Here is a 14,345-nt window from a genome sequence, read left to right as displayed (position 1 = left end):
ACACACAAACACACACACACACACACGTGCACACACACACACACACACACACACACACACGCGCATACACCCACACACACACGCGCACACACACACACGAGATATGAGAGGGCCCGGAGGGGTCTGGGAGCATGGAAAATAAGCAGTCATTAATTTACACGCATTCACACACACACACACACACACACACACACACACGCACACGCACACTAACAGAGTGACAGTGAACGCTCAAGCTACCTTTCCCAGTCTTGCGGTGGCCTGTATCTATACCTACCTTGAGGTACGTGATGGTGAACCTCTGACCTGGTCGTCTGTGGAGCCGTCCACTGAACACACAGGCCAGCCGACTCTCCATCTCCTGGGCCCCCCAGGAGGGGCTGATGGTCAGCCTGGCGGTGAGGCCCTGCTCCCTCCCCAGGAGCACGCCGGCCCCCTGGCCCCGGAGGTGACCGCTGGGCAGGCAGACCACGTCCTTCACCACCAGACCCCCCCGCTCGGCCGTCGGCCTCCTCCACACCAGCCCGGAGTCTCTAATCCGGGGGGGCACTGGCACGTCTTTACCCCGGGGGGGGACTGGCACGTCCCTACCCTGGGGGGCCACTGGCACATCTCTACCCCGGGGGGCCACTGGCAGGGCCGGTTCGGGGGTCTGGATAGAGAGAGGGAGACAACGACATGCCAGGTGATATGGTTTCTGCTTTAAGACAAGGTAACGGTTCACTGTCCTGCCCAGACTCTCGGCCGCACCAGAGAATGTTAAAACAACGCTCCACCAACGCCGTTAAAACAACGCTCCACCAACGTTCCCACTCTCACCCGTGACCGCAAAGAAATAGAACAACATTTTATTCTTCGTGAGGGGAGAGTGAACACTTGCGCGCGTTCTGGAAGACGGACGCCGATGAGCGAGGATGAGGTTCTTACGGAGGACGTGGAGACCGAGGTGTCATCCGGAGGCGGAAACATCTCCATCTCTATGACCTCCGTCGTCGTCATCACCACAGGGGGTCTGGGCACGGCTCTCTTCGTTAGGGGAGGGGGAGGAGCTTCAGCGGTCGTTGTCGGCTGCTTCCGCGGCTGATGGACAGGCTCCGCCTCCGACTCCTCCTCCGTCAGAGGGACCAGAGGGTGTTCAAGAGGGCTCTGTGGTTGAGCACACACACACACACACACACACACACACACACACACACACACACACACACACACTAACTGAAATGAAATAATGTTCTTTTGACCCACTATGGGCCACACAAACCCTGCCCACACGAAGGACAAACTTAAAAATGTCACCTCTCCATGCAACTAACACAACGCAAGTTCGAATGCTGTTCGTTACCTGTTGTTCAGGGACTGGTTCGTCTAACTGAGACTCCTGAAATTGGACCAATGGGGACGAGGCCACAGAGACGAACACCTCCATCTCAATGTGCTCCTTGAAGACCATGACAGCTGCGCTCTTCTCTGGCCTCTGTGTTTCACTTCTAAAACCCAGTCAATCCACCGCTGGATTCGAGGTATCTCTCTCCACAACTTGAACTGTATGGGTCTCTCTCGTCTGCGAACTGTTATCTCTAGATCCCCTCTCTCTCTCTCCTCTGCGTCCAGGGTGTGGTCTCGGGATCCGCTGCCCAAGGGCCACGGATTTCTTCTGGATGGATCCCTCCAGATCACTCTCCTATTTGAGTGGCCCTCTTCCAGGTCGGTGATTGGCCCAGGCAGTGAGGTGAGTCACATGACTGGAACAGACAATGGATAGAGCTTTCTGATTAGTCTCACTGCAATATCCCACTTTGCAGGATTATTTGTCCGTCTTGGTCCGTCTGATTGATCACTGATTACATTTCTCTTCAGGCAGGTATGGAAGCAGGGAATAGACGGAAGGGAGACGCACGTCAAAACAGGGCAGCGATCCGATTGACGAGTTAAATACAAGCTTCAGTTCAATCAGAAAAGATAGCGCCCTGTTCAAAGCCTACCGGATTGGACAGAAGAGACAAACGACTGAGTTACTAGATTTAAAAAAACTGCATGCACACACGCGTTGATAGAATTAAAAAGCTCGGTAGAATTAAAATCTACGTTGAATACCTTCCTAAAGTAATCCTAAAGGAGTTTCACTGCGCGCGCACTACGTTAATCTACAACAGGTGCGTAATCGTCTGTGCGTAAAGTCTGGATGCGTGGGCGTGGCCACTCCGCGGGGGTCACTGAGATGATGGAGCATTACGCGCTACCTGACAGTGGGATTTAGTTGGATAACTGCACCAATTTTCTAATTAATTTGCAGTTTCTCAGGTTAGCCAATAGCCATGACTGTGAGTATAACCCTCCACACCGGCACGGTTTAGTTGCAGGCAATGTGACTTTGGAAGGGCTCAGGTCGAAGGTGTCCGTCCAGGATGTCCGGGCGGGCTTGCCGTCGCAGTGAATGAATGAATGAATTCTTTATTTTTAAGACAGGGAAAGTCAAATAACATTAACGTTGTAAAACAAGCAACCATATAGACATTATAGACACATTAAAATGTCCTAAAAATACTATGGTTGCAAAACAACAAATGAATAACACTAAAAGAGTACATCCATCATACATTACACTGTGCATCAATAATCATCAATTGAAGACATGGACCTGTGCCGATTCACATAGAAAATATTGTTTATTAAGAGGATTTACCGAGCTGTACCGTTGGTGTAATTCCCGCCAGCACCCCTGGGTGGACCAACTACCTCCAGTCCAGGGACCTGAGCTGTGTGCATAACCCTGCCCCCGCTCGCTGAAACCTCAACCGTCTCAGATCGAGTGTATTCTGTAAACTTAGTGTAACGGGAGGGACAGAATCCACATAGCCTCTCGGGTTTTGATAATAGTTCACTTTTAGTACTGAGTTTCTCTCAGTACTGGAAATAAACCCTTTAACGGCGCCGCGCCCCGACACGCGTGGGGTGCGAGGGCCCGCTCACTGCTGCTCGCAGCCCTAGTTTAGTTTATACTTTAACGTCACTTTGTGAGTTAGGAACATTCCAGAGTTCCGGACAACCCTCATTCCTCATGTGTTGGGTTCTCCGAGGTTCTACTGTATATAGAGCATGGTTCTACTGTATAGAGCATGGTTCTACTGTATAGATCATGTCAGAGCAACAAATATTCAGAGATATCCATAGAAACCAGATATGGTTTATTTGATTTGTTGTATTGGATTAAAAACACTGCTTGCATGCAAACCTGGTGGAGTCAGCCTGCAGCTGTCCATCAATGTGTCCAGTCTGCTGGACCAGCTGTACCAGCACCCCCCCAGACCTGGTTCTGATGAACCAGCTGTACCACCACCACCCCACACCTGGTTCTGATGGACCAGCTGTACCACCACCACCCCACACCTGGTTCTGATGGACCAGCTGTACCAGCACCACCCCACACCTGGTTCTGATGAACCAGCTGTACCACCACCCCAGTCCTGGGTCAGCTGGTCCACCCAGACCTTAGTCCAAACACTATATGAAGTTTTTTCCAATGATTTCAGTTTGCTTCAGGCTGCCGTGTGTATGTGTGTGTGTGTGTGTGTGTGTGTGTGTGTGTGTGTGTGCGTGTGTGTGTGTGTGTGTAAAAGGCTGGTATGGTGTACACCTCAGTGATGAGCAGCATGGGGAGATACCACATGGTTACATTCACAGTTCCACCTTTACCATCCCAGCACCGTCATTGGTCCTCCTGCTCAGTCCCTCTATATATGGCTGGATTTGATTGGCTGATGTCCGCAGAGTCACCCTCCCTCCTGACTCCCAACACCACCTCTACATCTCCGTCTGAAATACATACATTCAGTACCGCGTTCTGAACAGAAAGGCTCATTGTGTGTTTTTACAGATTAATAACAGTCACACCTGTACATAACACCAACTCAGACACACAGTTCTGCGTTCTCTGGATCCACACACCCATACAGTGTTTGTGAGACGCTGTAGTCCCTGCATCTCTGATTACAGCACAAGATGGCCGCCTCGGGTCAGCAGGCAAGATGGCCGCCCGGGTGAATCAACCGGCCAGCGCAAGACGGCAGGTTCGGCTTCTCGGCCTGAGAACCGACCCGGAACAAGGTGGGGTAGAACAGTCAGTGTCCTGAACATGTCTAGCTCCACGCTGCAGGCGTCCCTCTGGGGGCGTGGCCTGAGTGAGCCCACGGTTCTGTGGGTGTGGTCTGTGACACTGAGCCCAAAGAAACGCCCTCTCTTCCCGTGAAGGCAGTGGTGGGGATTTAAGGCAACTGTCTGTCCCCCAAGTTTCTTTCTTTCTTTCTTTCTTTCTTTCTTTCTTTCTTTCTTTCTTTCTTTCTTTCTTTCTTTCTTTCCTGCTGTCTATCTTTCCATCTCGCTGACCCTCCCTGACTCCTCCTCCTCCTCCTCGTTTCCCAGAATCCCCTCCTCCTCCTGTTTCCTCCTCTTCCTCTCCTCACTCCTCCATATCCACCTTCTCCTCACCCTCCTGTCTCCTCTTCCTCTCCTAGGGTCTATTATCACCAGGGACACTCCTCCTCCTCCTCTCCTCAATGCCCTACTTAGGGGGTATTAACACAAGGGGTAGTCCTCTCCAGAGCCTGTTATCTGCCACCAGCCCTCCTCCTCTCCTCCTCCTCCTCCTCCTCCTCCTCTACTTGGGCGGTATGACCACCAGGGGCGGTCCTCGGCGCGGCCGCCACATCAGGACCTGCGCGTCGTTGGCGTTGGGCCGGCCCAGGGCGTTGGGCGGTATGGGCTCCATGCGGGTCAGGACCCGCGGCTGGTCCTGGTGAGACCGGCCCGCCAGCCTGGCTCGGGAGCCCAGCGACTGGGAAGGGTCCACCACGATGTCCACCCTCATCCGCCACTTCACCGTCTGCAGCAGAATCTTCTCCCTGGAGCCAGGGGGAGGGGAGGGAGGGGGGGACACAGACAGACCATGGATGCGTTGGAAAGAACTGGACACGGCATTTAAAGATGGCAGCCCAATTTTTTTTATTCCGGCCCGAGCACTGGTGGTGTAAGGCCCTATTGAAATTGTAAGGATTATTATTCTCCTACCTTCTCCTACCTTCTTCTTCTACCCAAACAAACCTTTTTGGTGTACCTGGAGGAGGTGCTAGTGTGGAGGTGTGTAGTGTACCTGGAGTGGGTGCTAGTGTGGAGGGGTGTGCAGGAGGTGCTAGTGTGGAGGTGTGTGGAGGAGGTGCTAGTGTGGAGGGGTGTAGTGTACCTGGAGGAGGTGCTAGTGTGGACCTGTAGTGTACCTGGAGTGGGTGTTCAGAGCCACCAGCCATGTCGTGAAGCTCTGGTCCCTGTGGATGGAGGTGAGGAGCGGCAGGTTGCTGTCGCTGACGGGCACCGCCCAGGTGACGCTGGGGTAGAAGTTGTCATTCATGCTGACGGTGAAGCGCGAGGGTTTGGCGGTGGGTCCGGCGAGGGTCACCGTCTCCATGGTGTTCCCGTACCACGGGTAGCTCACGCCGTCCGAGTCGCTGATGGCTCTGACCAGACACTCCCGGAGCTCCGGTAGCTCCCAACTCGACCTGCAGGGGGCGGCGAAGGGTGAAGACTAATTTGTGATTGGTGAGACGAGGGCTGCGTTCCGAATCGCATACTACCCTACTATATAGTATGCCAAAACAGGATGTAGTATGTCCCAATACATAGTATGCCACATGCGGTATGGCAAAAATACCAGGATGTCCTACTACATCCGGTCGTATTTTGCAGTATGTACAGGAAGTAGAGCGGGTCGTACTGTATGATCGCAGGGTCATCGGTTCGAATCCCGGCTCCTCCTGTCCACATGTCGAAGTGTCTTTCGGCGAGACACTGAACCCCAAATAGCTCCCAATGAGCAAGCTAGCACCTTGCATGGCAGCTGCCGCCACTGTTTTGTGTGAATGTGTGTGAATGGGTGAACGAGAGGCCATTGTAATGTGCTTTGGATAAAAGCGCTATATAAGTGCAGTTCATTCACCATTTACATTCACAAGAGTGGCTTTGATTCCTCTGATGGCCTAGTCCTCATAGAGTGTTAGCTGGCTGGCAGAGACATAGAGAGAGGGGGGGGGGGGGGGGGGCAGAGAGAGAGAGAGAGGGAGAGAGAGAGAGAGAGAGAGAGACAGAGAGAGATAGAGAGAGAGAGAGACAGAGAGAGAGAGACAGAGAGAGATAGAGATAGAGAGGGGGGGCAGAGAAAGAGAGAGAGAGATAGAGAGGGGGGGGGCAGAGAGAGAGAGAGAGAGAGAGAGAGAGAACAAGCTTGATAATTAGCAGTCAGGAACGACACTCGTTTCCTCAGACAGGCAGGATCAGGCAGACTGGGTGTGATAGATGTGGTTCAGTGTGCCAGTGGATAGCATCTCTGTGTCTGTCTACTGTCATGACCCGCATGGCGTCTCCCCTCTCTCTCCCTCCCCTCTCTCCTTCCTCCCTCCCTCCCTCCTTCCCTCCGCCCTCCCCTCACCCCCACCTCTGTCTGAGCTGTGTTTGTCTTCCCCTCCAGACCCACCAGACAGTATCTCTTATCCCTCTCATATATGCCTCCACCTACAAACCACTCCCAGGAGTGTATCAGTATCAATACATCCCTCTTTAACCTCCTGTCTTTCTCCACCTCTTCACCGGTCTCTCTCTTCCTCTCTCTCTCTCTCTCTCTCTCCACCCCTCCTCGTCTTCCTCCCTCCTGTGAAAGCAGTGGTTTTCCAGCAGCTCTGATGCCGCCCTTAATGGTCTTACACACACACACACACACACACACACACACACACACACACACACACACACGCACACACACACACTGATCTGTCTCCAGCTCCCAGGATATGACAACATCAGATCAGAGGAGGAAACGGTCATCAGTCGGCTCGGTCCGGCTCAGCTGCCCTCTGATAGGTGGAGACTCACATTCCGACGTCGCCGTACGTGTTGTAGAACTCCATGCGCGTGCAGGCCTGGATCCAGCCCACCACCCAGGTCTCGTGGCGCGGGATCGGCGGCATCACCACGCGCGCCGACGCTTTGAAGTAGGGCGTCTTGTAGCGCAGCACTATAGGCGAGGTCTCCTCGATGACCGTCGGGCAGTGGTCGATGGTGGCGGACATGTCGTAGACCACGATGTTCTCGCGTTTGACGCGCGACTTGCAGGTGATGCTCTGGAGACAGCCCATGGCGCCGGGGCTTATGGGGCAGCGGTGGTTCTACTTTAAGTGTCAGACTGTGAACAGCAGCCTGTCAATCACGTCGGTTCCATGTATCGAGATAGTGTGAAATCCCACGCTTGAATCAGTGTCTTTGGTCTGTTTATAAACTGGTCAGCTCCTGAAATACCGTGGGCTGCAAGTGATTAGTAAGATATTATCGGGAAATGGGGGATATTTGCGTTTCCGTTACGCCGGTCAGATAACGGGCAGCCTCGCCGCGTCTGCGCGCCACTGCCCTTTTGCGCAACCCGCGGTTCCCTCGTCTCCAACCTCCCCGCCGCTGACCGCGCGTCCGGTCGATTCCACGTGTCCGTTTGGGCCCTTTGATCCGCTTCTTTCTCCCCCGTGATGCTGTCATGTCACTTACCGGGTGGCGCGGGAGAGAGCGGTGGAGTCACGGGCGACGCGCCGCCGCTCCTGCTCCCGCGCCGGGCGATGCGGTACTGACCTGAAGCGCGCTCTCACGGAACCACAAACCGGTCCGTCGCCGGTCATCCTTCCTTCACCGCGAGAGAGACACTTGATCGCAACGGATGGAGCGATAAGGCGGCATTTGGTTCTTATTTTTTATATATATATTTTTTTGCAGTTAAGGGCGGATGCCAAATGTCTTACGATGCACATTGAACAGAGAGGGAGAGAATTTAGACAAGCCTACAAAGAGCCCCGCATCGGAACACACCCGCCCCAGCAAACACGCAACGTCAGGGAAACGTTCAGATCAAGTCTTAATAACGTCCGTCGGTCCTGAACCCCGTGTGTTCGTCTGCTGGACCCCTCAATAACACGTCTGGCTTGGACCCCTCTAAGACGACTGTGGACGTGCAGAACGGGTTCAATATCTGAACGTTAAAAAAAACATTCATTCTGGCTCCTAATTGGATGTCTTTGGACGTCCGAAAAATACAAAAAAGACGTCTAAAAGACGTCTTTTAGACGTGTCTTTGCTCAGTGGGGCGTGTCTGCAATTCCATGTGGAAAACCATCACTGCATAGTTTTCCAGTTTAAGAGAAGACAGTCTGTTGCAGCCGGAAAAGGATGCTTTTTCTCTCCTCCTCCCTGCTGTATCCCACGGCCGGAAAAGGATGCTTTTTTCTCTCCTCCTCCCTGTATCCCACGGCCAGGCATCCTCCTCTCTCTCCGCTGATGCTCCGTTTCCCCGGTGCTCGAGATGCTGGCTGAGCCAATCACCGGCGGGGGAGGCTGAGCGCGTGGGAGTACCGGAGGTCCGTTAATTGCCCCAATCTGGAGCGACGGTAACGTTTCTGTCCATGGCAGCCGGACAGTGCGGGTCTCCCTGGTAACACGCATGTGAGCAGGGAGGTCTGGACCAGTGCAGATATGAATAGACCGGCCCAGATCCTAGATCAGTTTCAGACAGTTTATGAGGAACGAATCATATGAGCTGCCTGAGAAATAAACTCGATTCAGCACCGTGGAAACGGACAGCGCCGGACTTCAACACCCTGGAGAGTGACCGGTGTCCATCATCCATCCACAAGTAGCCTAATGACCATTGACGCCTTACTCATTGAATAGGCCTGCCTGCAGACAGACACGCCTTTTCTGCAAATACGGATAGAGGGGAGGGTCATAAAGCCGGTTCTGTGTTTCAGTTCAACGGTGATTGGCTAGCGTCTTTCTGTCCCTGCGTTCGACATGCAGCAAGCGCATCTACAGACATGTTTTTCTCTCTGTCTCCTGCTCCTCCCTGTCTCCTGCTCCTCCCTGTCTCCTGCTCCTCTCTGTCTCCTGCTCCTCCCTGTCTCCTGCTCCTCCCTGTCTCCTGCTCCTCTCTGTCTCCTGCTCCTCCCTGTCTCCTGCTCCTCCCTGTCTCCTGCTCCTCCCTGTCTCCTGCTCTCCCTGTCTCCTGCTCCTCCCTGTCTCCTGCTCCTCCCTGTCTCCTGCTCTCCCTGTCTCCTGCTCCTCCCTGTCTCCTGCTCCTCCCTGTCTCCTGCTCTCCCTGTCTCCTGCTCCTCTCTGTCTCCTGCTCCTTTGTCTCCTGCTCCTCCCTGTCTCCTGCTCCTCCCTGTCTCCTGCTCCTCTCTGTCTCCTGTCTCCTGCTCCTCACTAATAACGATAATAATAATCATAATCATAATCATAATATATAAATTGGTCAGCGGTTCTTGAAAGACTCTCACTATGTCAAAAATAATTACAATATACAGAAATATGTCTGATAGTGTGGTGCACGAAGGACTTTTATTTTGGTAAAACAATCTACCGGCTGCTTGTGCTTCCGGGTGAGAGTGCGTCTGAATCATGATGACAAGCTACTGCTGCTCCTGCTAGCCTTGGGAAGGATGCCAGAGCTGCGAGGTCCAAACAAAGCAGGTATTTGCGGAGAAATGGCCATGGTAAGATAATATTTATCATAACATAAATAGACAGACTATATTTTTGAGGCATAACGATTAGCTGCTCATACTGGCTAGCCAGCTAAGTGACAGATAGCTTGTGTTACAGTGGCTGCCAGTCATAGACATTATATACGAATATAACATTCAGTATTCAGTCTGTCCGTCTCTCTCCTACGGAAGAGCATTAGGGTCAATAACTGAGTTTATTACTTTTTTAAGATTCTGAGATTAAAGTCAGAATTTCTGAGATTAAAGTCAGAATTTCTGAGATTAAAGTCAGAATTTCTGAGAAAAAAAGTCTGAATTTCTGAGAAAAAAAGTCAGAAATAACTTCTGAGAAAAATGTCAGAATTTCTGACTTTTTTAAACAGAAGTTAAAAAAAAAAAAAAAAAACCTCTGCTGTTGTCCCTAATGCTCTTCCGTACTCTCCAGGTCCCAACAGATTTCAAAGCGTTGGTCCAGAGATTTTACGCCTTGCAGGGTGAACGCGTGGAGGCTTACAGACTCTTCGAGGAGTAAGTTGAGCCCAAATCAACTGGTACTGTAACGTTTATCTCTCAACTGTTTAGCAACATTATCACCTCCTTGTTTACTTGGACCCCTCTCTGTGTTTACTATGCACTGTTGTTGTTGTCCTATGGTGAAAGAACAACATGACTTTTACAAGCAACATCTGGTGAGATGCGTGTTCAGCCTTAACATTGAGTTGTTGTTGTTGTTGTTGATTGATTGATTGATTGATTGATTGATTTATTGGGTAAAAGTACAAAGAAACAGTACATCCCAGAGGATAGCATGATAAAAGCATACTTAGACACTTGTTTCCAACATGTTGTTGTTGTTGTTTACCCTCAGAGGCCACGAGGCGTATCTACGGACGGGGCCTCACTATGACTTCGATCACTACCGCCAGCTGGTGCACGAGATCACGCAGGCGTTCAGCGGGATGTCCCGGGAGGTTCTGCAGATCAAGGAGAACCTGAACCAGGACCACGACCGACCGGACCTGTCGGAACACATCGACAAGCTGCAGGAACAGGAGAGACACAAGCTGACACTGGTGGGCGGCGTCTCTCTCTTTCTCCCTCTCTCTCTCTGCCTGTGTGAGTGTGGGTGTAGAGTCTCTTTCTTCACCTGTCTGTCTGTCTGTCTGTCTGTCTGTTTGTTTGTGTGTGGATGTAGTGTCTCTCTCTCTGCCTGTCTGTCTGTGGGCACAATATCTCTCTCTGCCTGTCAGTGCGTGTAGTGTCTCTCTGCCTGTCTGTCCGTAGATACGTCTCTCTCTTCGCCTGTCTGTCTGTGGGCACAACGACTCTCTCTCTCTCTCTCTCTCTCTCTCTCTCTCTCTGTCTGTCTGTCTGTCTGTGGGCACAGCGTCTCTCTCTCTCTCTCTCTCTGTCTCTGGGCACAGCGTCTCTCTCTCTCTCTCTCTCTCTCTCTCTGTCTGTGGGCACAACGTCTCTCTCTCTCTCTGTCTCTCTCTGTCTCTGGACACAACGTCTCTCTCTCTCTCTCTCTCTGTCTGTCTGTCTGTCTATGGGGCAGTCTCTCTATCTGTCTGTCTGTCTGTGGGCACAACCACTCTCTCTCTCTCTCTGCCTGTATCTCTTTGTGCGTTCCAGTTATCTGGGAAGTATGAATTTCCAGCTGGGAAAGACGTCCCTCCTGAGGTCACGGCGTTCCAGAAACAACAAGGCGGGAAAAATCCCTTTAGCCTGATGTGTGTTAGTGAAGCTCCAGCCACGTTAGCCATGGTTAGCATTAGCATTACCAGTTTATAACAACGCTCCAGCCACGTTAGCCATGGTTAGCATTAGCATTACCAGTTTATAACAACGCACTACGCGGTATTTTGCGCATACGAACCCCGTAGCAGTAGGTCCACAGATATCAGTTGGACAGTACTGTGTGTGTGACTGATTTCATGAGACACAAACAAGAGAAGAGCTCATAGACAGTCTTACTACAGCTTCTTATTGTTGATGTGCGGAGTAGCCATCTTGTTTTTGAGGTCAGGGTAGTGAGGTTCCCCAGAGTTTCCAAGGTGGAAATCCCAGATGCACACACTGTCTTTCAGTCAGCTGGTCTCTTCCTCTCTCCTCTCTCTCTCTCTCTCTCTCAGCGTATGCAACCTCTGAAGTTGATATTCTGGATGTACTTGCACTATTCAGCCACAAGGTGGCAGGGTTCGTTTCTAGTTGTTTTTTTTGTTTTCTTATACTGTATTAATCCTCTGTGGAAATGGCTCTTCTGTCTTCTAGCGCCGGTTGAGTCGAGCACAGGGTCAGACAGCGTGACCTGGGCGCCCGGGGTGATGGGAGCTAGCGTTGGGGTTAACCCTTCGTTCACTGCTCTGAAGCCTCACTAGGCTACCTAAACGTCTTTAATGTTCAAGTGATCATAAACGATCATTTCCATTACACTACTATGAAAGAGTTAAAAAATTGGCCTATTGTGTTTGTTTCTTCTTCTTCACACAGTAATGTGAAGCTGAGAATGTCAGACAACCGGCTGAAGAATTTCATAGTTCAAACGATAAGCTTTCATAGTCTGTCAGTTTAAGTGGAGTTGATGCCTGCAGGTCAGATATCTGGCCACACATCCCCTTCTGCTAGCCCGCCTGGCTGGCTGGTGCTAAAATGTTATTGCTGTAGCTCTCTAGGTGATGGATGGCTTTCATATGTGTGTGTGTGTGCGTGTGTGTGTGTGCGTGTGTGTGTGGAGAGGGGCGGGGGGCGTTGTTGTAGTAATACACGTTTCATTATAACCTAATAAATACACATTTCTTCTTTAAGTTATGTGTTTAAGGTAGTGATCGTGTCCTGTGTGATACCCACCCGGAGTGAGACCACAACCGGACCGATCTGGCTCAAACGCCGTTACCAAAAATACAGACCCAAAAAAACAACACAAGGTGTGCATTTGATTTAGTGCCCTTGTCGTCCCCACAGACGGCCAGGCTGCAGCTGGCCAAGCAGCGGGCGCGGGATCAGCCGGAGGACGAGGGCTGCGAGGAGCAGATCCGGGAGATCAAGCAGGAGTAAGAATGCTCTTTCTCTCCTCGTTCTCTCCTCTGTCTGGTTTAAACTACTGATGCTCTGAACGGCCACACACACATGCCCTCAGCCTTGCCCAGCTGCCCCCCTGACCTGGCCGGACAGCGGATGTGATTATAGAAAGAAGTGGACATCCAGGCACGCATGTAGGATATTATTATTATTATTATTATTTATTTTTTTTAAGATATTTTTTTAGGGCTTTTCAGCTTTAATGGGACAGGACAGTTTGAGAGAGACAGGAAACGTGGGAGAGAGAGAGGGGAGGACATGCGGCACAGGACCCGAGCCGGGAATCGAACCCAGGTCCGCCACGCGAAGGACTAGCCTTCATATGAGGGCGCGCCTTACCCGAGCTACCGGGGCGCCCCATGTAGAATTTTTAAATATTAAATTGGCCTTCATGGATGGTGCTGAATCATGTTTAAAAACCACCGACGTATATTGTCCTCCAATAGGCGTTGATCAGGGTGGCGAACTAATGCGTTTTTTAGGTCGACGCCCTGATGAAGGCCTGTCGGAAGCCGACGCGTTGGTGTTTAAAAAAAAAAAAGATGTGATTCATTTTAAACTTCAAAAAGTCCTGCATGCGTGCCTGGAAAGTCACTTCTTTCGACAAGATTTATCCCCCTTCCGGAGATTTATCCCCCTTCCCGAGCACCTGTGGATTTTTTATTCTACCCACTTGAACTCCAGCTTCTCTCTTGTCTAAAGAATTGCCTTTGTACTCTGAGTACCCTGGTGTTGGTGTTCTGGGGTAGGAGCGCTTGCAGAAGCCCATCTGATCACAGTATTATCAGCAGAAGCTACTAACTTTACACTAGCGCCCACTGCTTCACTGACACAAAAGGGTGACGCATCATTGTACAGTTCTTGCATACTAATGTGTCGACAAATGTCAGATGTGAATCTTTTACCCCCCCCCCCCCCCGTCTGCTGTCCGTTCCCTGCCCTGTACCCCCCCCCCCCCCCACAGCATCATCAGGAACACGCAGGTGCTGAGTGAGATCATGCAGGACTTCAAATACGACTCGGAGGAGACAGAGTGATGGGAGCTCCAGAGACACCTGTCCTCTCCTCTCCTCTCCTCTCCTCTCCTCTCCTCTCCTCTCCTCTCCTCTCCTCTCCTCTCCTCTCCTCTCCTCTCCTCTCCTCTCCTCTCCTCTCCTCTCCTCTCCCCTCCTCTCCTCTCCTCTCCCCTCCTCACCTCTCCTCTCCTCTCCCCTCCAGCCCGACTCCCTCCTCCTCCTGCACCTCCTACCACTGTTAATGATCTTTATCTGGCTCACCCTGAAAACTGCATCTTTATGTGTGTGTGCGTGTGTTCGTGTGTGTGTGTGTGTGTGTGTGTGTGTTCACATAGCACTGTGAGCACATTTGTGCTGCCTAAGCGAAAAGCCTTTTTTGTGATGTTGAGATGAAATGTGTAAATATTTCTACATTTGTAATACAAAATAATAACATTGCAAGCCGATATATAATTTTTGTCATTTGTTGTTTGCGTTTAAAATAATAATAAAAAAAAACATTCCAAGGCAGGTGTTCCTTTACAGTTTTTTATAGATAATTATTGACAAGTGTTAAACATTCTCAGATTTATTCATAATTGAACATAACTTAAGAGGGAAAAATATTTCAGACTTCTTAAATATACCAATACAAAAATATATAAGCAATATACAAATGTCTTCATCTGCACAGTCAAATCTGACG

General features: G+C 51.0%; 2 protein-coding genes across 2 annotated transcripts; one reads left to right on the top strand and one right to left on the bottom strand.

The window, feature by feature from the left end:
* Window positions 1-4,654: 4,654 nt before the first annotated feature.
* LOC311326365 (protein FAM78B) lies at window positions 4,655-7,178 on the bottom strand (the record flags this gene model as incomplete). The annotated part of the gene is made up of 3 exons (XM_084459254.1): window positions 4,655-4,898; window positions 5,271-5,549; window positions 6,916-7,178. The coding sequence occupies 3 exons, from the start codon at window positions 7,176-7,178 to the stop codon at window positions 4,655-4,657; spliced, it is 786 nt and encodes a 261-aa protein (XP_084315380.1).
* A 2,309-nt stretch (window positions 7,179-9,487) lies between these two features.
* On the top strand, window positions 9,488-13,745 carry rex1bd (required for excision 1-B domain containing). The gene is made up of 5 exons (XM_084459025.1): window positions 9,488-9,572; window positions 10,009-10,091; window positions 10,432-10,636; window positions 12,528-12,616; window positions 13,609-13,745. The coding sequence occupies exons 1-5, from the start codon at window positions 9,519-9,521 to the stop codon at window positions 13,679-13,681; spliced, it is 504 nt and encodes a 167-aa protein (XP_084315151.1). The 5' UTR covers window positions 9,488-9,518; the 3' UTR covers window positions 13,682-13,745.
* Window positions 13,746-14,345: the final 600 nt, after the last annotated feature.

This window comes from Borostomias antarcticus (assembly GCF_949987555.1).
Source record: "Borostomias antarcticus genome assembly, chromosome: 26".
NCBI lineage: Eukaryota > Metazoa > Chordata > Actinopteri > Stomiiformes > Stomiidae > Borostomias > Borostomias antarcticus.
The sequence above is the reverse complement of the archived record's forward strand: the minus strand, read 5'-3'. Positions and strand labels throughout refer to the sequence as shown.